General features: G+C 38.2%; 1 protein-coding gene across 9 annotated transcripts in view; it reads left to right on the top strand.

Annotated features, from left to right (window-relative positions):
- The window catches only part of MYLK4 (myosin light chain kinase family member 4), a 141,166-nt gene that overhangs the window by 27,685 nt on the left and 86,388 nt on the right, over positions 1-27,093 (top strand). For 5 of the 9 annotated variants that reach the window (XM_045841640.1, XM_045841642.1, XM_045841644.1 and 2 more), the window contains exons 1-2: positions 1,713-1,881; positions 3,197-3,467. In XM_045841640.1, coding sequence (XP_045697596.1) covers positions 1,835-1,881; positions 3,197-3,467 — 318 coding nt within the window. In that variant the 5' untranslated portion in view covers positions 1,713-1,834. Of the gene's footprint in view, positions 1-1,712; positions 1,882-3,196; positions 3,468-14,555; positions 14,798-27,093 lie in introns of those variants that run through there. The other 4 variants (XM_045841643.1, XM_045841646.1, XM_045841649.1 and 1 more) reach the window with 4 other exon arrangements.

A 27,093-nucleotide genomic window follows, 5' to 3' on the forward strand; every position in this document is an offset into this window, starting at 1 on the left:
CCACTCACCATTTCCTCTTTGTGTCGGCTCCAGGTGACTCAACAGGTGTGGGTTATAATTTATATGCTCTTGGATTCCCATGTTGGTCACCTGAAATAGCTGGCCACAAATTGTTCAGTAGTGCTTTCTTCTTCTTTTTTTTAAAAACATATATACTTTTTATTACTGGAATTGGGTTTTCTGTTTTCTTAATTACTTCACTGAAGTATAATTTACACATTTTAAAATTCACCTATCTTAATGTTCAATTTATCAGTGTTTTAGGCAATGTAATGAGTTGTATAATCATCACCACATTATATCAATGTAAGTTTGCAAAAATAGGGAAATTTGGGCATGGGCATAAGGAAACTACTATTTTATCACTTTTTACCTCTTTGTAGATTTAAAAATACTCTTAACATTTTTAACAAATTAAGAAAACACAAACAAATGTATTCTGCTGGTTTCTTGCTCACAAGAGCTTGTGGCTGGTTTGCTGAAGCTGAAGGGATGGAAAGTCTGATTTGTTGTTTTGATGGTCTGAGTAGAGGGTATGGTCAAATCAGCAGAAGGCTGTACACATTGTATTCTTTCTGTGGAGAGATCTGTCAACTTATCAGCACTATTTCACACTTTATTATGTCAAGAAAAATTAGTAACCTGAAGTCAGCTCAGTCTTTTCATGAACACTTTTGTCAAATAATTTATTTCTAACAAATACAAAATTTTGCTTATTCTTCCTGAAGAACAAAGTTTTCTAATTCTAGAAAAGTACCAGAAGTTCTATTTTTTAAAGAGTTTGCCATAATTCTTTATATGCTATCCAAGTGGGAGAGTGTATTTTATTTTATATAGAATACATCATTGATCTGAATTAAAAATATATTTTTTGGAAAATCAAGAGAGCAGTAGAGAATGCTGTTAGAGTGGAGAGGGTGGAGGAATCAGAAAAGGTTCCAAAAAGAAAAAAAAAAGGGGGAAAATCATCCATGCCTTGAAGCATTGTAGGATTGTCTGTATTAGTAGTTCTATGTTCTAAGCAATCCAGGATTTATGTTTTTTACATAAAGCTAGGAATGTGCTACTGTTAGAATCAGGCAGGTGAGTTATTTGCTCAGATTGTCTTTTCTTAGCCTGTGATGGAAAAACAGGGGGAAAGGCACAACGTTGCCTGTAAGAAGAGTTTATGAAAATTTGTTCCTGTTCTTTGTAACTCCCTAGATGCCCGTGCCTTCAATCTTTCCCTAGAGCTATAAACAGTTGGAGATACTGCAAATGATTTTAAGGATTAAAAAAAATTAAAACTTGCTAAGTGCTTTCAGAGGATCTCTCATATTCATGTTAAAGTGTGAAATGAGTAAGCAAAGGTGGTTGTGGGGTTCCCTCAGCCAGGATCTTCCTGTCTGGGAATGAGCAGTTAAATGATTGTGAGTGTGAAAGGGGCTGCATATCTGGACATATGATCTCCAAAGACAAATGCAGTTTTATAATTCTGAGAGTGTTGCCATGCTGATGAAAGGAAAAGGTGGAGGTGATATTTCATCCACTGCTCCCAGTCTGTCCTTTCCTTACCTGACCTCTGAAATGGAGCCACTGGCCTTGAAAAGCCTAGTGTCTAAAATTAATATTCTTCCCCATCTGACTAAGAAGGCAACAGCTGAGCAACATGAAACCAAGGACCATATTAATTTAAACAGGGGCTTAAAGTGCCATTTGAGAGAGAGGATACTCCTTTTCATAATGGAGACTTGCCTTTTCAGAAGAGTTATACTGACTGACAGTGAAGACTTATATCATACAATTGTGTAGTTATTTTGAACTCTGAAAAACTTCCCTTTTTCTGTCGGAACTTATGCTCTACACTTGGAGTGGTCAAAATTATAAGATGTCCTATAAATGGTAATTACTTTTTAAAATTGTTATAACCTCTCAAATGTTTTCTCTTTTTCTCCATGTTGCCTTAAATAACAAGTTGTACCAGACTCCAGGTAGGGTTTAACATTTAGTTTTTCCCAAAATTATTGTATGTTGGACCTAAGCTTTTGTTTTAATGTTACTTTTTTGCGGTTTCTGATTCAACTTGAGTACCATTTGCAATTACATGTTATATTTTAGTTGTAATTTGCCTTAGGAATAGTCATGCATTTCTGTCCTCACTTTAATAATGAGTTTTTTCCAGGGCAATTTGAAAGAATTCTAATAGTGGTCTATAATGTTTCTTGTAGAGTTCTGGTTGATACTATTTACATTTTAGTGAGCTTGGGTGTAAGATCTTCATGTGGCTAAAATGAATTTTGTAGAGCACTGAATCTTAAATAATTTGAACCTCAAGGTGTCATTTTACTATATGAGTTAAGAAAATGAAAGATGAAGTTTTGTGGAGATAATCACAGATTATTTCAAATTGACAAAAGCTGGAAGAAGAAATTTTCAGAAAATCTCCAGCAGGGGGCCTCAGAAGTTGGTGATGGGAAGCTCCCACGAATTTGAATCACCACCCTACCATAATCAAGGGATGTGTCAATACATGCATGCATACATGCATGTAGATCTCCAGTATCAAAGCAGCATTATGTGTATTACCTAATTTGTAAGGAAAGTATTTTAAGGCAAGCACAAGGATTTTAACTCCATGGTACTGAGCTGTTAATGAAGATGAAAAGAAAGGCATTTGGGTATCTTATCTATGTGAGAGGGCTATAAGGAAGCAAATTTCTTTTAAAAAAATGAACACCAAATATTTTGAAGTGTAGGCAGAAAAGGGCTCTGGAAATGACTCATTTGGTAGAGACCTTTCCCCAGAGGAAGGCAAAATTCCCAAAGGAAGCATGTGAGACCCTTTACACAGGAAGCCCTTCCTACTGGGGATGAGAGAATCAAAATCTTCAGTCCTAATTAAATACAAAGAAACTTTATATTCTGTATTTAAACTGGTCCCTTGATATAAATATTATTTTATGCAATGAGGAAATATTGTTACCTGGTGAAGCTTATGGTTGCTTCTTACTATTTGCTTTTGTAGGAACATGTAGGGAGAAAACCTTTTTTCTTTCAAAATTTTATCATTTGAAACTCAATATTAATATTAAAATTTCTCTTCCTGTTTTTGGACCCTGTCTCTATTTTAAACAGAAGAGACTTCAAAATTTTCACCGGTTATTTTCCCAAAAGTCAAATATGTGAGTGATGAGAATATTGTTTCTTTTCCTTACAGTTCAGAGGAAGGTGTAATCAAAAGTCACAACTCCGTCTTGATTTACAAATCAGGGACAGAGGAAGATGAAAACCACACTCCAGACAGTAACTTAATTGAACTCTCCACTAAGATATTAAAAGTGAAGAGGCTGGAAGAAATCACCACGTGCTACAACAGTAACCACCGGGAGAAAATGGCCTTCTTCCAGTGCATGGACAAGGATGAGAAGATGGAATGTTTTCTGGAAGAAAGTTCTAGTGAACAGGATTCAGGATCTGGAAATAATGAGGTAATTGTGTGCTAATTTAGTCTCCTGAAAAGTATTAATTCTGCCTTATCTTTTCTTACATACATCAGTAAAGATAGTCATTGATCAGACCCTTTTCAAATTCTACTTTGTCAGTTGAATGTAGAATTAGGGGACATTTATAAATAGGCAAGCTTTAATTTTATTTCACTGAGGATTATGCATTGTAAGTTATACAATTGAGTTTGGTAAGTATTTAGAATGCCTTTGAATAGGCAACTCTACCTGCAGGTTACATTATAGTTAGTGGCTTCAAAGTTATGAAAACAAATTTATGGAAACACATTTCTTAAGAAGGATTATTTAAAAGGATGGATTTGGGCATCCTTTTAAATTCTGAGAACCACCACTAGGGGTATAATTTGCTCTGAAGAAGTTTCAAATCTTAAAACCTTAATCTCCTCACAGGGTAGAAGGTAGAGTTGTTGACAGTGGTGGTTAGAGACAGTGATAAGCAAGCCTTACATGATGGCACGCTCAGGTCCTCATTTGTGCAGCACAAGGGTGCTGATTGTGGCTGTTTGATCTTTGGCAAGGGGCTTCAACTAATGGGGTACCTCATCTGGATAATGGGATGACAGTTGTTGTAAAAATTAAGCGTGATAATGTTATAAAAAGCACTTAGAATAGCATCTGCCACCATAGTAAGCATTTAATAAATGTTAACTAGCAACAATCCCCTCCCCTACCTTTGCTTAGTCAGTTCTCTCTTATAGATCCATGCATAGGCAGTTCCTGGCCTCCCATGGGCCTCACAGCACTTTGCCTATATATGCCTTTATTCTAGCACAAGCAATTGTTTTGAATGTGTTTGTCACCTTTCTCTAGTATCACTCCTCAAGGTCAGGATCTCACCTCTCTTGCCCTTGTATTTTCAGTTGCTTTCCCAGTAACTGGCAATAACAAAAATGTTTGTGGAAGGAACAGACCTATTTAAGTGAAATCTCCCTTCTGACTGAGGTCTAGGAGTAAATGTTTTATTAATCAGAGCAACTAATTCTTATTAAGCTGGTTTGGGAAAGATCTTTTTTTGTCCAGCTACTATTCAGATACAAATGGCATTTCTAATGAACACTAGAATGAAAGAGCTATTAGGAATACAAGGCAGAAGATATACTGGAGAGAAGAAGTGAGGTCAAAACTTAGGCTCTTTTAGTTCTCCACTTTCCCTATGAATTAATGTCTTGTTCAAGATATATATACCAAGAAGAAATTTCCACAGGCAAAGTTGCAGTCAGCTGTGAAGGACTTCCTCATTATGGCTGTTACAGTACTAAAAACAGAAGGATTTCTTTTACTGGTTGTTAATTTCTACTGGACAGAGAAGACAAAATATTCTTCTTGGATAACTTTGAAATGACAAACCAGCTTAATAGTTTATATGAATTTGATCCTGTTTCCAGTACTTTTTTCTCCAGATTCTGATATAATTTTGATAAGTAGACAACCTCTTTAAAAAGTGAGATGGTGCTAAGGTGAAACACGAACATTTTAAGGAAGCATTGTTTTTGTGATGAACTGTTCTCAAATATTAGAAATCAAATGATTTGGTCATCAAATATTTTAGGATATTTTTGAAGCAAAGACTGAGAATGTTGTTCCTTACAAACCCTAAAAGAACATCCTTCACAATTAATTGAATGTTGTCTGTGTTACCTGGGCCTTCCCCGCTCTGTCCAGGCTTCGTGGTTCTCCCTTTCAGGGCTGCGGGAAGGGGAGAGTCCCTACTCTGCCAAAGCCACGTGTTTCTCTCTCCTAAAGTAGCACGGTTCTCTCTGGGATGCAGGAGTCTCCACTCCATCAAAGCCGCGTGGTTCTCTCTCAATGGCCGCCAAGTCTGGGTTTTAAATCCCTGCGGCCAATCTTCCTCTGCAGCCTCATTTCCGACCCCTCCCACACTCGGCTTCACATGCCAGAATTCATATCCTTCCAGCTTTACTGGGCTGCCATCTTGAGTCTGGGCAGGCGTGGCCCCATGTCCTGGAGTCAATCTTCTCCGAGCTCCCACGCAGGCACTGTAGCTTGGGGGATCTGCCCCCAGTCACGTCTTGGTGGGGAAGTTACTTCCATTCCCCTGGCTCAGAGATGATCACAGCTATTTAACATATCTAAGCGACCAGCCAAAGGCTATAGATATGTTAAATGACCACGCCAGAGGGTAGCTGCAAGGCTGTTGCTATGCAAAACAGCTCTCAATGGCCCTGCTCCATTTGTCCCTTCCCCCAACCCTCACCTGTGGGGGGATGGAGACATCTTAAAATCTCCTGGACACCTTAAGTTCTGGACCCCATTTCAAATGTCCATTTGGGGTCCCCCCTCTTGGCTGCACCCTGTAACAGTAGCAGTTGACTTTTCCTGACTAACTGCTATGAAATTTTACCATCAGTGGCATTCACAAACACTATAGCTTAGGTGTTAAGTAAATAGTCCCTGAGTAGAAAAGATGGTGGTGAAGTAGGTGGGACTTGAGCCCACTTGCTTGTGCACTGAACTAGGGCACTTATCTGATCTTTTGAAAAACAAAGTGAACAGCCAATGGAATCTTAGCTGATATGAAGTTTGGAAGCCAAAGTGTGCAGGGGATGCTTCAAAATGGGTGGTAAGGAGGTTGGACAGGGAAGGTTCCAGGGCCTGGCGCCAGAGACTGGGGCTGCTGGGGACATTGGAGGAGAGCTGGGTCAGTGATAGCAGCCTAGCAGCTCCTACCCCTCGCAGGGTGGGGAAGTCCAAGACCTGCACCAGGGGAGACCTAGAAGCATAAAGTCCCTGGGGCGGGGTTGGGGGGGGCAGGGTGTAAAAAAAGGCAACAAGCACACACATAGCCAGCGACATATCCAGGCTGGGGTGGCAGTCGTTGGCCGGGATAGTGCCAGAAAAATTGGGGGATTCTGGTGGCACCTGGAGCTAGGAGAGGAGGTGGGTTGTGACTGTCTGTGACCTAGATAGACTCTGGCCTTGCCCCAGAGTCGGAGTATATGAAAAGCTGGGGGGTAGCTTACAGCGGTAGTGGCGCCCACAAAGACTTTTTGCAAGACGGGAACTGAAGCGCACTGTGCAGAGACCCGTGCACAGTGTCAGGCCAACAAAGAGGGAGTGGTGTGAGAGTGATTTGTTCCCATTCAGGACACCTCATGGATTGATTAAAGGGGTGCAAAGGGAGGTGGCTTACTGGGGACAGACTGGAGTAACTGCACAGAGTGGAGAGTGTACATGTAGCATCGTGCTCTGGGAGTGTTGACTGGAAACTGGGCACCTGTGATTATTGTAGCTTACATTGAACCCCAATCCTTGCAGAACCCAATTTCCTGCAGGTACCAGGAAGATCTGCAAAACCAGTTGGGCAGGCTTAACAATCAGAAGGAGGCTTTTTTTTTTTTTTTTTAAGAGAGACCGTAAGACCTAGAGCTGAGAGAAAACCACAGACAGATCCAGAAAGAAGTCAGATGGTGAAAACCAATAGTTGAGACAAATTTCACTTTGCTCTTCATCAGAACTTGCATGTTCTTTTTATTTATTTCTTCTTTCCATTTGTTTAATTTCTTGTTTGTCTTGTTTTTTTTTTATTCTCCCTTTCATATGGCATTTTATTTTTTCTTCTTTCACTTCACTTATATTCCAAATAACTCACTACTCTTGGTCTTTCTTTTTATTCAGATTATATATTTCTTATCATACTATTGTTATTCCAAATCCCACACAGCACCCTTACCCGACCTTAATCCATTTCGACATCATCCTGAGTTTTATTACTGTTGGTGTAAACTTTATTTTCTCTCACACTATCCCTTAGTTTCTATCCCTTAATCTCACTATTTCTCCTCCATCTAACCTTGAATAAGCTCTTTTCTTTCTTAAGTCAGCTTACATTCCTTTTTCCCTTTTACAAGAGTCTTATTTCTTTTCAACCTTTTATAAACAGTGGCTGTTGTGCGTGGGTCACTGGCCAGCAGTGACCACAAAACGCTGCGGATGGCTCGACGATAAACATGCGAGAAAAAACAACATGCACAGAGACAGACTAGTTTCTGTGGGGAAGTAGGGACGAAATGGCCACCCCCCCTAGTGGGGAGCGTGCCGATTTACAGTCCATACCTGCTTTTATTGGGCTCATTCTGCATAATAATTCAGGTAAAGTACAGTACTCATTAGGGGGAAGTAAGGAACTATAGAAAACAAGGAACTCTGCTGGTCTATTGAGTCGGGGTCAAAGAGCTGTAAGACTGAGGAACAAACTAACTTCCTCCTAAGACCCTTCTCATTCAACTGAGAGCATTCTAAACAAAGAAGGTTTCACAGTAATTTACATGTTCTTTCTTAGGCCTGATCACCCCGGGGAATCTGCACTTCTCAGCACAGAGCTGCACCACCCTGTCATTGTTTCAGGTTTAGGTGGAGCAAGGGAACTAAGGCAACTGGGAGACAAGGAGGTTTTTTCCCAGAGGCTGAGAACTCAGGCTATGTCAAAGCCGAGGAGCGAGGGTCCATCACCCCCTTTTGCTGCAGCTCCCCAAGTCCTTCTTTTGGGGGGCCTCCCAAAGTGATTGTGCCTGTCTTAGGTCGTTCCCCCCGTGGGGAATCTTACCCGTCTTTGGCTAACTGACCAAGCTTTTTGGGGTTCAGTCATGAATAAAGCAGCAGAAGCAGCATTCCTGCCAGGAAGATAAGCTTTTGTCTCCTTGCTGGCTTACAGTTCCAAGGGCATTCCCTTAGCCTTAGCCTAGGCGGGGGTTTCAGCTTCTGATACCAGTCAGGGCGGTTCCCAACAAGTGGCTAGTTGGGTGAAATACCATGGTTATCACAGTACTTCTCCAAAGGAACTCCTAATTGTTCACTATTTGTTTGTACTTTAAATCCCATAGAATGCTCTCCCTCTGTCTTACTCCATTTCACCTTCCCCCTGTCTCTGAGCAGTTGAGTGAGGAATTTTATTTCATTGTTTTCTCTCTCTCTTTCTCATTTTTTAACCCTCTCTCAACCTGGGCTTTACTCTTTACTTGTATTAGTTTGCTTCCTCCATCCCCTCAAAATCATTTTCCTTTACTATAGCTATCTCGTATTCACTTCTTGCTTTTCTACAATATTCTTATTCCTATTCCATTTTTATAAAGCCTCATTCAGATACCACTGCTATCAACCCTGCTGTGGTTTTTCTAAAATTTTGCTCCCATTGATCCAATATCTTTTTGATTTTACTTCAAACCTCATAGTATACTCTTCCCTTTTCCTATCCCATTGTTCCCATTGCCCTTTTGTGTTTTACTTATGTGTTAAATTTTGTTCTCTCCTTTTTTACCTCAATTCTATCCCAACTCAATTCTCCTCCCTTTTACCATGCAATAACTTTTTTCCCCTCTTTTAGTCATTTCATATTCCCTTTGTCATATCTTATAATATCCACAATCTCTCATCACCTTTATTAATCTTAGTTAAATTGTGGTTGAGGTTGCTAATGTGGTAGGGGGTTCTTTTTGCTGGCATAGGTTTGGTTGTCTGGTAATACTGCTTTGTAAACCAATACATGTGCAATAGCATACAAGACAAGGTGGGAGTTGTGACTACCAGTAAGCCCGCTCAAGGGGAGAACCCACCAACAAAAGATCTACCAACAGGTAAAGCCCAAGTATAACAATAGAGCCCACACAAACAGGAGAAAGGGCAACCCTGGAGTATCCAAACAAGGAGATCACAGAGACTGTGCCACTGAGTCCTACAGAACCCCTACCATAGCAGTTCACCCTGCAAAGACAGCTGGCAAAGCAGAGCATCTGGAAATGCAGAAACAAACAAAAAAAAAGAGTCACCTAAAGTGGGGAAACAAAGAAAGAACCCCTAATCAAAAGGAATGGAAGAATCCCCAGTAAAAGAGCTAAATGCAATAAAGGCAAGCAAACCATCAGAAATAGAATTCAAAAGAATGGTTATAAGGGTGCTCAAGGAACTCATAGACAAACTACAAAGAGCTGAGTGACAAGTACAACAGCATGAAAAAGGAAATAGAAAGTATACAAAAGAACCAGGAAGAAATGAAGAATACAATATCTAAAACGAAAAATACACTAGAATGAATCACAAGCAGGCTGGATGAAGCAGAGGACCAAATGAGTGAGCTGGAAGACAAGGTAGAAAGAAATACCCAGGTAGAGCAACAACATGAAAAAAAAAGACTTAAAAAGTATGAGGATAGACTAAGGGAACTTCAGGACAACATGGAATGCAACAACATTTGAATCATACCAAAAGGAGAAGAAAATGAACAAGGGATAGAAAACCTGTTGAAAAAATGACGGAAAACTTCCCTAACTTAATGAGAGAAAGTATCACGCAAGTCCAAGAAGCCCAAAGAGTCCCAATCAAGATGAACCCTAAGAGGTCCACTGCAAGACACGTTATAATTAAAGTGCCAAAACTCAAAGACAAAGAATCTTAAAGGCACCAAGGAAGAGACAGATGGTAATAAATAGGGAGCTCCAATAAGGCTAGCAATGAATTTCTCAACAGAAATACTGCAAACAAGAAGGGAATGGCAAGAAATATTCCAAGTAATGAAAAGCAAAGGCCTGCAACCAAGACTACTCTCACTTCAACCAGTGAGGCTTTCAATTAAAATGGAATGCAAAATAAGGAGTTTCCCAGACAAAAGAAGGGTAAAAGAATACACCTGCAACAAACCAGCATTGCAAGATATGCTAAAGGGATTGCTTTAAGAGATGAAGAAAAGGAGTGAGAGAGAGGAACACTGGTACAAAGGGGAAAAAGGAATAAGTACCTATCAATAATAACCTTAAATGTAAATAGATTAAATGCTCCAATCAAAAGATGTAGTGTAGCTGAATGGATAAGAAAACATGAGCTGCATGTATATTGCTTACAAGAGACCCACCTCAGAACAAAAGACCTACACAGACTGAAAGTGAAGGGCTGGAAAAAATATTCCAACCAAATAGGCAGGAAAAAAAAAGCCAGGGTAGCAATACTTATATCAGACAAGGTAGATTTCAAAACAAAGATCATGAAAAGAAACATAGAAGGACTTCCTAATACTCAAGGGAGGAATCCATCAAGAAAACATAAACATTGTGAACATATGCACACAACATAGGAGCACCAAAATATATAAGGAAAATCTTGGAAGACTTCAAGAAAGATATAGACAGCAACACACTTATACTAGGGGATTTTAACATCCCACTGTCAACAATGGATACATCTTGCAAACAAAATACCAACAATGATATTGTAGCATTGAATAATGCTTTAGATTAAATGGATTTAACTGATATATATAGAACCTTTCATCCCAAAGAAGCAAAATATGCATTTATTAAAATGCACATGGAACATTTTCAAAGGTAGACCATATGATAGGACACAAAACAAGCCTCAAATTAAAAAATTGAAATCATATGAAGCATTTTCTTGGACCACAATGGCTTGAACTGGAAACCAACCAAATTCATGGAGAATGAACATGAATTAAACAATGAATGGGTTCAGTATGAGGTCAAAGAAGAAATCAAAAAGCTTCTGGAAATGAATGAAAATGAACACAGAACAGTCTAAAACCTATGGGAAACAGTGGAGACAGTTCTGAGAGGGAATTTCGATAGCCATACAGGCCTACCTAAAATGACAGAAACATTTCAAATAAATGGTCTAATTGCTACAGCTATAAGAACTGGAGGGACAACAACAAACAAAGCACAAAGAGAGTAGAAGGAAGGAAATAATCAGAATTATTAAAAATCAGTGGAAGGATCAGAGCAAAATTAAATGATTCAGAGATTAAAAGAACAATTTAAAGGATCACTAAATTCAGGAGCTGTTTCTTTGAAGAGAAACAAAACTGACAAGGCTTTCACCAGAGTCATCAAGAAGAAAAGAGAGAGAACCCAGATAAATAAAATCAGAAATGAAAGAGGAGAAATTACAACTGATACCACAGAAATACAAAGGACTATGGGAAATTACTATGAAAAACTATATGCCAAGAAATGAAAATCTGGGTGAAATGGAGAAATTTCTAGAAAAATGTAATCTTCCAAAACTGAACAATCTTCCAAAACATGAAGCAGCAGAAAGCCTGAACAGACCAATAAGAGCTGGTGAAATCAAAGCAGTAATCAAAACACTACTGCCACTCAAAAGCCTTGGACCAGACAATTTCACAGGATAATTTTATAAAACATTTAAGAAAAAAAAATCCTTATCCTTCTCAAAATATTCCAAAAAGTCCAAGAAGAGAGAGGACTCCCAAACCCTTATTATGAGGCCAGCATCATCCTGAAAACAAAACCAGAAAAAGACACAACAAAGAAAGAAAACTACAGGCCTATATTGCTGATGAACATGGATGCTAAAATCCTCAACAAAATGTTGACAAACTGTATCCAGCAATACATTAAAAAGATTGTACACCATGATCAAGTGGGATTCATCCCAGGGATGCAAGGATTGTATAATATTCACAAATGAATAAACATAAAAAAAATAAACAAAAGGAAAGACAAAAATCACATGATCATATCAACAGATGCAGAATAAGCATTTGATAAGGTACAGCACCAATTTGTGATAAAAACATTCAGCAAAGTGGGAGTAGAGGAGAATACTTCAAAACAATAAAGGCCATATATGAGAAACGTATAGCCAACATTGTACTCAACAGGCAAAAATGAAAAGCTTTCCTACTAAGATCAGGAACAAGACAAGGATATCCACTTTCCCTGATTCTATTCAACATAGTATTGTGCTAGCCACAGCGAGCAGACAACAAAAATAAAAGGCATCCAAATTGGAAAGGAGGAAGTAAAACTGTCATTGTTTACAGATGACATGATAGTGTCCATAGAAAACCCTAAAGACTCCACCAAAAAACTACTCTACCTAATAGCTGAATTTAGCAAAACACCTGGTGGGATATTTTTGTACACCAATGATATATCAGAAACAGAAGTCAGGAAAAAAAATCCCATTTGCCATAGCAACAAGAAAAGTAAAGTACTTAGGAATATACCTAACCAAGGTGGAAAAGACCTATACTCAGAAAACTACACAACACTGAAAAAGAAATTAAGGAAGACACAAATAAATGGAAGTATGTACCATGTTCATGGACTGGAGAAATTAACATAATTAAAATGTCCATACTACTCAAAGCAATTTATAGATTTAACACAGTCCCTGCTAAAATACCAATGACATATTTCACAGATATAGAATAAACATTTCAAAAATTTATATGGAACCATAAATGATCCTGAGTAGCTGCAGCAATTTTGAGAAAGAAAAACGAAGTAAAAGGAATCGGAATGCCTGATATCAAACTATATTATAAGTCCATTTTAATCAAAACAGTCTGGCACTGGCATAAGAACAGACACATAGATCAATGGAACAGAACAGAGAGCTCAGAGATAAACCCAAGTCTCTATGTTCAATTAATATTTGACAAGGGTGATGGGAGCATAAAATGGAGTAAAAATAGCCTCTTTAACAAATGGTGTTGGAAGATCTGGACAGTTACATGAAGAAAATGAAACTTGACCACCAACTTATACCATACACAAAAATAAACTAAAAATGGATAAAAGACTTAAATATAAGTTATGACACCATAAAGTCCTAGAAGAGAACATAGGCAGTAAAATTTCAGATATTCTATGTAGCAATATTTTCACCAATATGTCCCCTAGAGCAAGGGACATAAAAGAAAGAATAAACAAATGGAACTTCACCAAATTAAAAAGCTTCTGCACGGCTAAAGAAAATATTAGAAAAATGAAAAGGTGACAAACTGTATGGGAAAATATATTTTCCAATGATACTGCAGGTAAGGGTTCTATCTGCAAAATATATAAAGAACTCACATGACTCCACTCCAGGAAGACAAACAGCCCAATTAAGAAATGAGAAAGGACCTGAACAGACACTTCTCCAAGGAGGATATACAGAGGGCCTAGAGATATATGAAAGGATGCTCAGCATCACTAGCCATCAGAGAGATGCAAATCAAAACCACAATGAGATACCACTTCACACCAGTGAAAACAGCCATCATAAACAAATCAACAGATCGGAAGTGCTGGAAAGGTTGTGGAGAAAGGAGAACCCTATTGCACTGTTGGTGGGAATGCAGATTGGAGCAGCTACTGTGAAAAACAGTATGGAATTCCTCAGAAAACTAAAAATGGAACTGCCTTTTGACCCAGCAATACCACCGCTGGGATTAAACCCAAAGAATCCTGATACACCAATCCAAAAGAACCTATGTACCCCCATCTTAATAACAGTGCAATTCACAATAGCCAAGTGCTGGAAGCAACCTAAGCACCCATCAGTAAATGAGTGGATCAAAAAACTGTGGTACATTTACACCATGGAATACTCCACAGCAGAAAGAAGGAAGGAATCCTTACCCTCCACGACAGTATGGATGGAACTGGATAGCATTATGCTAAGTGAAATAAGTCAGGTGGTAAGGGACAAATACCATATGATCCCACCTATAAGTGGAACCTAATCCATAAAACAAACAAGAGAGCAAAATAGAACCAGGGGCATGGGAATAATGAACACATGATACTAACCAGAGGAGAGAGGGGAGAGGTATAACAGGAAAAAAGGGAAAGGTCATCAAGGAACATGTATAAAGGACCCATGGACAAAGACAATGGTGGGGAAGATTAAATGTGGGAGGTGGGGGTGGGTGGGTAAAGGGAGAGTAATATGGGGAAAAAGTGACAACTGTAATTGAATAACAATAAAAAAGACTATGCCTTCGATCTCAAACTAATGCAGAGGAGGGTGAAAGTTTTGTAGTTTTTTAAAGTTACATTTCCCTACCCCTACTTCTTTATTAATTGTCCTTGAACTAGGGACAAGCTCTTTTGCATTGGTGTCAATTGTCACCACAGATCTCTCTCTGACCCTGCACCTGTTTCAGATCTGTTACACAGACCATCATATTTTTCCTTTTAAAGAGGCAGTTTATCTGTGGATCATGTAACTGGAAACATCTCTTGCAGGCTTCTGTAAGAACCCTGTGTGATCTGGCAACGCCTACTCCTGAGAACAGAGCACATAACAACTGATTGCATGAAAACGTGCTTGTGCTAGATGAGGGGAGGGAAGGACCATATAAGCCAACTGACTTCTATAGCTGCTCCCAGAGAATGGAGTCACCTCTTAGAAGGAAAGACATCTGGATTGTAGGTAGTGTATGCTTCATCTCATCTTCTTTGCTCTGGTGTGTGTTCCGGTCCATGATGACACGGAGAGGCAGCAGACAGGCTCCTGTTCTTGAGGACACACAGGTAGTAATATCACTTTTAACTAAGACTGATTCATTTTACTGTTGTATTTGAATGTTTCCAATCAGGGAGTGGTGCCTGACAAAGGGGCTGGAATGCATGCCCAAGACTGCCTTCTCAGGAGAGCAGCGGGGATAATAGAGGCTGGTGGCATATTCCAACATTTCTAACAACTGTACCTACTTTCAGGGAACCCTAAAAATGCCATTTGTGGTACATATTAAAGTTGGTGGTCAGTTTTTGCTTGTAAGAACTAAAAACAATGTGAACATCTCTTTAGTCTTCTACTTCTTATATAGCTTAATTATGAAAATAACACGAAAGCAGAACTTCCTTTCAGCTTATTAAGAACTCTATGGCAAAAACAGTATCTGAAGAGCGATCACCTGTACTGAGAAAGCTATCTAGCACAGCCTTCTATGCCTTTTCCTTTGAACCTTGACTGACAATGCCTTTCACTTGACACCATAGCTATTCCAGGAATGGAATTCAGCCAGGATAATAGTAGAATTCTGAAAGAAAAATTACTCAGATTCTAGGGATTTCAGTACTTTCCAAGGGAGGGTATTTGGATCTGGAAAAACACTTCAATGCACATATTTAATTCTTTTTATCAATTAACAGAATAAGTTATTTTTAAAACAATATAGGACAGTTTAGAAGATGCCACAGAAAACAGTCTGAATCACTGTTTCTATATGATGTAAATTTATAGTAGAGTTTCTCAACTTTTTTTCATTACCTATTCACTTACAGAGACTTTTGTTTTTTTTTTCCCCTCTAGTTGAACCCTTCCTATGACATCTTAATACCATAGATAGACTGTATATTTGTTTAGGTGTTAAAGATATATTTGTGCTTTATACATAAAAAGTAAGTTTTTCTTACCCCTCCTAAAGAATCAATTTTTACCCTCTTGGGGGTGATATCACCATCATTGAGAATGCATGATTTACAGTTAAAAAAATTTCTCCAAGTCAGTTGGGCAGTATATTCTGATACCACCAATACAGAGTGGAACAAAAGCATACTTACAGGTGTGAATACATGAAACAGAGTTTATTCTTGTATTATTATTTATTATTGTTTTATTTTTCATGTGAACAACTGTAAACTTACTTTTGCCCTACCCTGCATATAAATACTTTATTTATGCCTTATTCAACAAGAAACCATCAATTCAGTGTCTTTGTGGTATTTAGAGGACTGAGAGCCCTAGGACTAAGGCTTTCATAATGTCTGTGAGCCTTTCCAGGGGACCCTGACACAGTAAGTATATGTGACCATTAAGTTCTCTTTCAGAGAAACTGCCAGATCTTGAAATGGTTTATCATTTGATCTATCTTACTTGAGGACAGAGTAAAAAAGTTGGGAGAAAGATGGACATAAATGACTTTTTTGGAAAAAAAGATGTTATGAAACACTATAAGTATCTTTAGATCTGACCTAACATCATGGTTAGGTTTGCATTTTCAGACTTGGTCATTTTTGCCCAAGCATTCCTAAGTTTTGACTGTTTAAAATATTTCCTATGGGAAATACTAAAAGAGTTTTCATCTTCCAAATGGAAAAGAATGTTATTCATCAAAGATATGAAAATGTAGCCTTCACAGTATTTCCCAGTGAAAAGATCAGCAAGATATATGGCCTAATGAAGAATGTTGATGTGCATTTAAAAAAGTTTTTGCAACTTCTAATCGTAAAATACAATAAAAAATAAACTACTTTATTTTTTCTTTTTCTTTTTTTTATTGTTGTTGAAGTAGAGTTGTCTCCATTTTCACCCCATCATGCTCTCCTGCCCCACTCATCCATGCCTCCCACCCTTGAACCTACCCCCTTTGGCTTTGTCCATGTGTCTTTTATACATATTCATCGATGGCTCTTTCCCTGTTATCCCCCATTATCCCCTCCCCACCTCCTCTCTGGTTACTGTCAGTTTGTTCTTTATTCCCATGCCCCTTGTTCTATTTTGCTCTCTTGTTTGTTTTATTGATTAGATTCCACTTATAGGTGGGATCATATGGTATTTGTCCCTTACCACCTGACTTATTTCACTTAGCATAATGCTATCCAGTTCCATCCATACTGTCGTGGAGGGTAAGGATTCCTTCCTTCTTTCTGCTGTGGAGTATTCCATGGTGTAAATGTACCACAGTTTTTTGATCCACTCATTTACTGATGGGTGCTTAGGTTGCTTCCAGCACTTGGCTATTGTGAATTGCACTGTTATTAAGATGGGGGGTACATAGGTTCTTTTGGATTGGTGTATCAGGATTCTTTGGGTTTAATCCCAGCGGTGGTATTGCTGGGTCAAAAGGCAGTTCCATTTTTAGTTTTCTGAGGAATTCCATACTGTTTTTCACAGTAGCTGCTCCAATCTGCATTCCCACCAACAGTGCAATAGGGTTCTCCTTTCTCCACAACCTTTCCAGCACTTCCGATCTGTTGATTTGTTTATGATGGCTGTTTTCACTGGTGTGAAGTGGTATCTCATTGTGGTTTTGATTTGCATCTCTCTGATGGCTAGTGATGCTGAGCATCCTTTCATATATCTCTAGGCCCTCTGTATATCCTCCTTGGAGAAGTGTCTGTTCAGGTCCTTTCCCATTTTTTAACTGGGTTGTTTGTCCATTCAGGACATAAAACAATTGAAAGGTTTTTCCATAACTGGGAACAGATACCCATCCATGTTACACCATACACACAGATCATGTTTGTTATCATTTCAGGTTTTCAGGATAATTAAAATCCTTGAAAATTCTATATTATTTGGGTATAATATGAGAAAATATCTTATTTTCTTCTTCTAAAATTTAAAGCAATGTAGTAAAAAATATAAATATTGCACACCAGGTCTGTGTCTGTAGGTAAGAAAATATATGACATACCTGATAATAAAATTCCTAAATGTCCACAATCAACTTACCTAAAACATTATGGTTGTAAAAAGCACATTGATCTATTAGTATTTCCCAGCCTTAGGTTTTTCACATATCTCCTTTATGACTTTTGCTATACCTGCATACTAATTTTTTCCTATTAATTATTTTTATATGTCAAGTCATTTAAAAATATTAGCAGAAGCAATACATAAAGCCATGGTTTTGATGTGCTTATTCTAAATTTTGAAATATATAACAACACACAAGCATACATGTAAATTTTAAAAGTGGTTTGTTAGTTAACCCCAAATCCCTAATAATGAGGTGATTCCAAATTGCCTGGTGGAAGCTATTTCCAGGTCTCCGCCTTGTGCCATTTGGCTCTTTCAACTTCATTTCTCATTTTCTGGCTGCCATGTAGTGACAATAATAAAGACCAGAGAAACTGGTGATAAGCAGTCGGTGGTGGTTAGAAGAAAGATCTGAAATCTTCTCTCTACATAGCAGACACATAGAAAATAGATGACAGATAAAGTTTACTTAGTGCTTCTTATGTGCTTGGACAAATGGTCTCCATATTGTTGCTTCTGAGGCCCCATCAGAAAGCAGAGCTGAGACAAGAGCATGTGTGTAGATGGTTTGTTTGGAGAACTGACTTCAGAGAATAGGAGTGGGAGCCTGAGGATTGTGAAATAGGAAAGGAGGGGAGCCCCAACAAAGTCACATTGCCAAGCTGAGCACTGCTTGGTGGTGACCTCAGATCTATTCATACATAGGACTGGCGGGGGTGGGGGGTCTGGCCTACCGGTGCGATCCCTACTAATCAAGGGCCATCTTGTGGGTTGACTAACCCTATGGAATTTTCAACTTCATATGAGTGAATGTTGGTTCCCATCAGGGTCCCAGGCAATGCTTCAACCTCACAACTTTTAATTAGGGAAAAGTATTTGATTTTCTAGCCCATTGATTGTTTAAAGATGATAGATGCTTATTTGGAAACCCACACAAACTAGCACATAATCCATTGCTCATGGCTTCATGCAGTACCCTGAAGCACAGATTATTGTGGCATTTACATAATGCATGGATATGAAAGGCCTGTGCTCTAACGTGAAGGCTGTGACTCAAAGATTAGGAACATGAGAAACACAGCCTTGAAAGACATAGGACCTCAGCTCATGTGAATCTTCTCTGAAAGGGGAACTCAAAGTCCAAGAGAGGTAAAATCTACTTGCCCAATATTTGTGATGTCAAGGGACTATCCCTTCTTAAAATCAGAATTGCCTTCCAATCACATTTTCTATGTTGTTGTTTCCATGTTTTCTTTTGTCAGAGCCAGCCTTCATCACAGAAGGGGTGGGCAGCACTTTGCATAGTGACTGTCCAGGTTCCTCATTGGCTTTTTCCCATGTGGGCACAGCACCCCAGTGACCAGGGTAGACTCTGGGTCAGCCAGCGCACCTGGCAGGTTGGCTGACCATCAGCCAGGCCTGCTGGCCTCTTGCTTTTGTGCCACTTCTTTCTAGGTAGAAGCATCCTGCTTCTTAACTTCCCTGTGCCTCAGGCTCCTTCTCTAAGACAAATTTCCTGAAGGTGTCATTCTGGGAGCTCAGGTTTAATGCTCCTGTCTGTGGCCAGGTGTCAGCAAAGGCAGTGACTAGGCCTGAAACGAGGGGTGTGTGAGTCAAACCTCTGACTTGTTCAGTTAGTTGACTTTTAGCCTGTAATATTTGCATTCCAAATGTGAGTAGTGAACAAGGATGTAAAGTTATATTCTTATATTGTTTATACAGTTTAAGCCTTATCTGAACTAAATCAGGGTAAGGGTTAAATGTAATAATGAATTATAAATACAAGTTTTAATTCATACTGTATTTTTTCTGTGTCCTTGAGAAAAGGCTCTCCCTTCTGTACAATGTAAACCTTTTATAACACCATTTTCTCACTTCCAGCCATACAATTCGGAAGTGAGAGTTTTTGCTCCATTGTTTTTGGTATGCTGAGGTATAGGTATACCCCTGGAATTTTTAACTGTGGAGTGCTGATAGGGCAGAATAATTCACCTCTAGCTAGTGTTGTCCTATCACCCTGGACCTAGTTCTACTGACCCATTTCAGCTTGAGTATCTTTGAGTCTAGCATATATTTAGTCTTCTGGATGCTTTCAGATTCTGAAAAGTGTTTTGAGCTCCCTAGAACACTTAGGGGATAGAAGAGGAGGAAACAGCAGGAGGTGAAGATTTTATCTGGAGCTTCTAAATTTTCCAGAATCTGCCAAAGACCTCACCACTCTCCTGAATCACTCAGGCCCTTTCAGTTCTCCAGAGAGAGCCTCAGAGAGTCTCATTAGTGTTGCCTCAGAAAATGCTCCTTACCTACTCCAGCCTGAACCCCAAGGAAGCTCCCAAGAGCTCTTGGCATTCTCCCAATTGCCAGGGAAAAAGAGACCGGCACAGGCAAAGGAAACACTTGATGAATCTACATTGTTTGGGCTGCCTTTTACTGGGACATCATCCACAACAGCAACATTTCTCAGAGTGAGGGACCTGGACCCCTTGAGGGGTAAGATGTAAGACTCTTTCAGATGTCTACAAGGCCAAAACTATTTTGAAAATAATTCTAATATTTTTGCCTTTTCTCCTTCCTTGAAATTTGCACTAATGAAGAACAGACAATTGTGGGTAAAACTACTGGCACCTCAGCACAAAATAAAGGAGTGGCACCAAAGTGCACTAATCATAGCATTTTTTTTCACCATCAGACACTCAAAGTTTTTGTTTTTTAAAGAGCCAGTTTTGTGGCCCTGGCTGGAGTAGCTCAGTGGATTGAGCACGGGCTGCGAACCAAGGTGTCGCAGGTTTGATTCCCAGTCAGGGTACACGGCTGGGTTGCAGGCCATGACCCCCAGCAACGTCACATTGATGTTTCTTTCTCTCTCTCTCCCTCCCCTTCCCTCTCTAAAAATAAATAAATGAAATCTTAAAAAAAAAGAGCCAGTTTTGCTTAAGAATGTACTTGACGAAGTTGGAACATAAATGTATTAATCAGACCATATTAAAGTCTAAGTATTCATTTAAATGTTTGTGTCTGGATTCTGTATTAATTTACTAAATAAAGAATTACTGAGCCACCTACCATATGAAAGACACAGCATTGGATCTGTTGGGAATCTCCCATAATTATTGCCAATTACAACTCTGGTTTGAAGAGCAGATACTTGGAACTCAAAGATGTAAAAAGTTTCATTTCCTAAGGTTACTGATAGTCTCAAAAAAAAAGCAGAATCTGATAAAACATGATCATTTATTTAAAGAGTGAACATAGGATACATATTTGGGTTGCAAATTGCTCTTTCAGTCTGCAGCTCAACATGGTTATACAGAAGTGTTTTATATTAAAGTCTTTCATTAGACTACTTGGAAATTTCTAGTTAATTTAAAAATAGATAAGTACAAGTGTTTGGTCTTATTTCTAACCTTCTAGAATGAGCATGGTGAATTGATACTATAATATGAATGAGTTTCTACATTCTTTTTAAATAGATTTTTGAGAGAGGGAGGGAGAGAAAGAGAAATGTTGGTTTGTTGTTCCACTTGTTTATGCATTCGCTGGTTGATTCCTGTATGTGCCCTAACTGGGAATCAAATCCACAACTTTGGTATCTTGGGACAATGCTCTAACCAACTGAGGGCTACCCAGCCAGGGCAAGTTTCCACATTGTTAAGGTTGTTTTTGCATTGTTTTATTCATGCATTAAACTTGGGTCTATTTACTTATTTAACAAACATGTAAATGGCCCTCACTGTGTGCCAGACCCTGTGCTAAGAGCTTTACAAATATGAACTCAGTTTAACCTTGTAGGCACTATTCTGCTGAACTCTATGGATAATAATAATGATCACTAACATTTATGTTGTGTTTATTGTGTTCTAGGCACTCTGATAAGCACTTTTCATAGAGCACCTCAGTTAATCCTCACAATTGCCCGGTGAATTTGGTATAATCATTACCTCTGTTTTATAGATAAGTACACTGAGGCTTAGTGAAGCCAGGAACTTGCCCGAAGTTATGCAACTAGATACCATGACATTTCTTTTTGAATAGATCAACTTGCCCAACACATGACACAGGCAGTTCAGTTTATTTATAGAAAATTTAACTGGAATTTACTTTTTAAAATTAAATGTTTTAAAATTAAATTTGAAAACAAATCACCTCTGGTGAATTTTCTAAGAACAGTTAGTATTATCTTCACATTATCTGAAATATAGTTCACATTTAATGATTGTATTGGTTATTTGTTCCAATTCTTTATTGAGTAAATTAATGTAGAATCTAGGCACAAACATGTAAACAAATGCAGATTGGATAGATAACAAGCTAGTTCCTTTTTCACTGCAAATTGAGGCTTGTCTCTAGAACTGCAGCATAACAGTGACCTCCAGTGGGCAGAAGTTGTGAAAGTCACTAAAGTCGTGCAGTGAAATCAGAGCTCTTCAGGAGAATCCTTCTAATCGTTGAAATCAATTCATGTGTCTGCAGTCAGCACATTCTCTCAGCCTTTGGTTCATGGACACAGGAAGAATACATTAGAATTAATGATTATTTCAAACATATAATAAGGTTAGAAGACTATAAACTAAATGCTGTTTGCATGCTATAAAATAGTTAATTTTTGTTATACAGTGAAATGTGAACAGTGAACAAGGATGTAAAGTTACGTTCTTATGTTTTTTATACAGTTTAAGTGTTATCTGAACTAAAGTAGGATAAGGGATAAATCTAACAATGAATTATAAAGACAAGATTTCAATTCAAAATGTATTTTTCTGTGTCCTTGAGAAAGGACTCTACCTTCTGTACAATGTAAACATTTTATAATACCATTTCTCACTTCTAGCCAAACAATTTGAGTAAACATAATAATTTCTATATTTTGATTAGAAATACTTTACTAATTAATACTTTATTAATTATACTTTATTAATTATAATTACATCTTTACTACTAAATAGAATGAACATTTCACTGAAGATAGATCAGGAAGGTTCATAATCCAAAGGTTATCTTATTTAGCATTTATAATATTACTTGGCATTTTGGAGGTTTGTGTACACATGATTTTCTTAATAATGAGAAGTTGTAATGTGAGACATTTTTTACTGTGTGATATAGTTTAGTGTAAGACCACAGCTTGAAATTTATTTCTGCCTCCTTCTACCTTTATGACACTGAGCACATTATTGAACCTCACTCAGCCCATTTCCTCATCTGATTAATAACACCGACCCCACAGGATTGCTGTATACATCAGTTAACATAGTGTTTGGCATGGAGAAAGTACTTCCATAACCAAAATAATAAGCTATACACACTGGGCATCTTTTGTGTGGCCTTGTCTCTTTGCTGCTGTGAACCCCACAGATCTAGCTTCCTTGAAGAACTTTTCTCTTTTGCTGTCTTTCCACCCTGAATCTCCTTCCATGTTTTCCAGCAACTGGGTTGGAAACCTTAGAGATCTTGGCATGTCGCTATCCAGCACTATTGACCCTTCCTATCCCTGTCACATCCTATCAGACCTGAGACACTAAATTCTGTTTTGTGGCTTCTTGAAAGGCTTCTTACATTTCTCTTTTTCATTCCCATTGGAATAATGGCAAATGGGTTCGTATTTCTCCTGCTGTCATCTAAGGGTGTGTACAGATGACTTATCTTCTCTGAAGAGGGAGAAAGGTACTCCATCCGGTTCAGTATCAATTCTCTCTCAAGATGCCAATCCATACACAGGATCATGATGGGAACATGACTTTAAAAACTGAGAAGATTAATCAAATGCTTAATGGTAGGATCATATTATTTAATATACAGAGGATTTAGCCACATGATCTTAACAGTACGTGAGAGAAAGCAGAGACTATTATTTTATTGAACATGTTACCCAGTGTACCATGGGAACTGGGCAATGAGTGGTTCGTTCAAGCTTGACACAGATACAGTTGACAAAAACTTATAAACTCAGAAATTACAACAATTATGATCACTATTATGGCAAGGTGGGCAGGAGAAATTTCACTGGCATCCTGCCCAGAACCTTTGTTTCAGCATTTCAAATGGTAAACGATCAGACCTGACTTACCTCTGTTGGATACCACAGGTGAAGCTTCATTCTCCACCTTGCAACTTCCTGGCCATGTTCCCTGAGAACTGTTCCTGGTCCCAGGCTCAGAAGGCCACATACAATTTATTACAGAGGTGTATATTCTCATAAAATTAACTGGGGACAAAGGAAAAAAATGGAAAGTTCATAATATTTAATTCTTAAGCTTGTCCACCAGATAATGACTTATAATTGAAGCTTTTTGATCTGTTTCCAATTATTCTATTTTAATATTGTGTGTTTGCATGATTGACATCATCTTATGTGGGATTATTAATATTATTACCCAACATATAATATTGGAAATTCTCAATGCATGTTAAAATATTAAAGGCTCTGGAAGGCCCCCCTGTTCATATAATGACAACAAAACCATTTTTAACCAGGCACATGAGAAGCATTTAGTAAATGTGAACTCATATGTGAAACATTATTAGCATTAGTATTTATCCCAAGAGCTTTCAAAATTTATTTGACCACCGAACTGTTCTGTTTCCTGACTGATATTCACATCTCAGGGTGCCATAAGATGTACCTTGGGGAATTGTGGTTTGTTTACAGAGGACCAGTTCTTGACTTTGGTATCAAACAGACCTAGATACAAATTTCTGTGGGACCCCTTACCAGCTGTGTGACCTTAATCATTTAACCTGAGTCTCATTCCTGGGTTCATCAAAATAGTGTAATAATTCCTCCTTGCAAAATAGTTGAGAAGATTGAATTAGTTAATTTATCTTTTAGCCAGTAGCTTGGTGCCTGGGACAAAGATGTGACCCCGAATTTAATTTGTTCCCACTTTTTTACTTTTCACCTATTCTGTCCTCACTCTCTCCTGTTCTAATTCTTTTGAAACCCTTTCTGTTCTTCAAGGCAAGCTTCAAATCCCACCATAGCCAATTCTAATCTGACTTTCCCAGTTTGCATTTACTACATCATCCTTTAAGTAACCCGTTTAAATTCTCTTTGACACACCATTTGCACAGATAAGTTTGGTGTTCTCATTTCACTGGTTGGCCTCTTCTCCTAAAAAGGCTGGGTCTCCTTCCTCTATGGAGATCATTTCCTGTATTCCTTTGAGTCATTCTTAGCAACTGTGTTGTGAAAGTCTATTTTCATTTGTGTTCTAGTTATCACTAACACATTGTAGGAATAATTTCATATTTTAAGTCTTAGAAGTGAGTATAATTAATATACTTATCTCAAATATTTAAACAAAGTAATGAGTGGAGCCAATCTCTAAATAGCAGAATTCTATATTTGGAGTAATATTGATGTTGGACATTTTCCCCCAGAGTTTCAGGAAGCTGATTGGCAGAATCAGCTTCAAGAGGCTGGTGTGATCTGAGGTACTCCAGCTTTCCTAAATCAGCTAACAGATCAATTTGTGCTCAAAAAGGGAATACCACCTGTGTGTAGTTCTGAGTGCTTTTTGCTCCCTTTGAACAACAAGGTAATCTGCTACCTCTTTCTTTCAAGTGAAAATTTGCCTATCAACTTGCACTCTAAAATGGCTCTAATAAAATTGAAAATGGTTTATGATTATAGCCAAAAGGCATTGCATAGATTCTGAAGTCCCTTTTGAAATTAATTATCCAAAAATAAGTTAATTTGAACATAGTTTTTACATGTTTGCTCTCTTCTTTATATGTTCTAATCTTTGAAAGTTGCTATTTTATGTGTGATGATGGTGGTCAGTAGGGACCGACTAGAATCTTATTACTTTAAGAGTGGTGCATGACTCATCAGCATCACCTGGTCCCACCCTGACCTACTGAATAAAAATCTGCACTTTCACAAGGTCCTTTGATGATTAATGTGCACATTAAGGTCTGAGAAGCACTAGAATATTAGTTACCTCCTGCAACTGAAAAATGAAAGGTCAATTAAATTTGCTGTAAAAAGTTGCTGAAGGAAAAATAAAAATTTACTACTGCAATTATGAATATGTTTACTCAAGTATATGTGTATATTACATATATAGATATACATTTCCTGAATATACATTATATGTATGTGTGTGTTTTCTCCCAGGAGTCTCTCAGACTGTTCCTTGGGAATCTGGCAATATCCTTTCTTGAATATTTTCAGAGCATATTTTTCTTGGTAAAATAAATATGCCTAATAATAGTTCTTTCCATTAGATTTCCCAGGCAGACAAAATACAAAACTTGTACTATGGCCCATTAGATAAGATGGGGAGGGTGGAGTTGTTGAGAGAACATGTGCAAAGCAAGGCATGGCCTGCCTTCCCTGTGAAGGTCACTCTGGTTCTCTCAGGACATAGAGATTCTCACCCATTTGAAAGGTGGTGCCCCTGTGATGAGATGCTGTTCATAGAAATTCCTGGGTCTGCCCTGTCAGCCAAGCAGTAGGCAGTTTATATGAAAGCCACATATGTACTGAGTAAAAGAATATAGTCAGTGAAAATCTATCTTGTAACTCTGTAACTTCTGCAGGTGCTTTCTAGCATGTAAGAATGAACACACATGTTATGAATCCATTGCATTCTACTCTTGCGGGTTTTAGGATGGTTTTTGATTCAGAAGGTCCCAGGATCAAGTGGAAAGATTACTGGTATCTGGAGTTTGTGGCCCCATCTGGGCTTTCACATTTTCATTAAACTAATGACCTTGACTTTGAGACAGTTATGTGACTCTGATATTTGTTTATCTGGGATGAGAACTACTGTTCTAAGACAGTATTTCTCAAACTCTCCTGAAGATGAGAATCACCAAGGGGGCTTGGTGAGTGAGTGTACAGTTCCCTAGCCTTGTCCCCGCTGAAATTACAGAAGCAGAATCTCCCAGAGTGGAGCTTGAGAATCTGTGTTTTTAATGACCTCCAGGGAGCTCACTGAAGAATTGTTTTTTAGTTTTCAGTTATAGTTGACATACAATATTATATTAGTTTCAGGTATACATTAATAGTGGTTAGACATTTATATAACTTATGAAGTCTGGTACCTACATGAAACCATACATAGTAAAATACAGGATAGGGCAAAAGAGGTTTACAGTCCTTCATATGGAAAATATATAATAACTAATAAATAATAGTATAAGAATAAACTCTGTTTCTCATACTCACAATTGTAAGCCTACTTTCTCCCCTCCTTGTATTATTGACTATATTCTCTATGTTGTACTTCACATCCCCGTGACTTTTATAACTGGCAATTTGTACATCTTAGTCCCTCCCCTTTTTCATCCATCTCCTCATCATGACCACATCTGGCAAATATCAAAATGTTCTCTGTAG

This window comes from Phyllostomus hastatus, unplaced genomic scaffold (assembly GCF_019186645.2).
Source record: "Phyllostomus hastatus isolate PE091 unplaced genomic scaffold, TTU_PhHast_1.1 phas_contig_37, whole genome shotgun sequence".
Classification (NCBI taxonomy): Eukaryota; Metazoa; Chordata; class Mammalia; order Chiroptera; family Phyllostomidae; genus Phyllostomus; species Phyllostomus hastatus.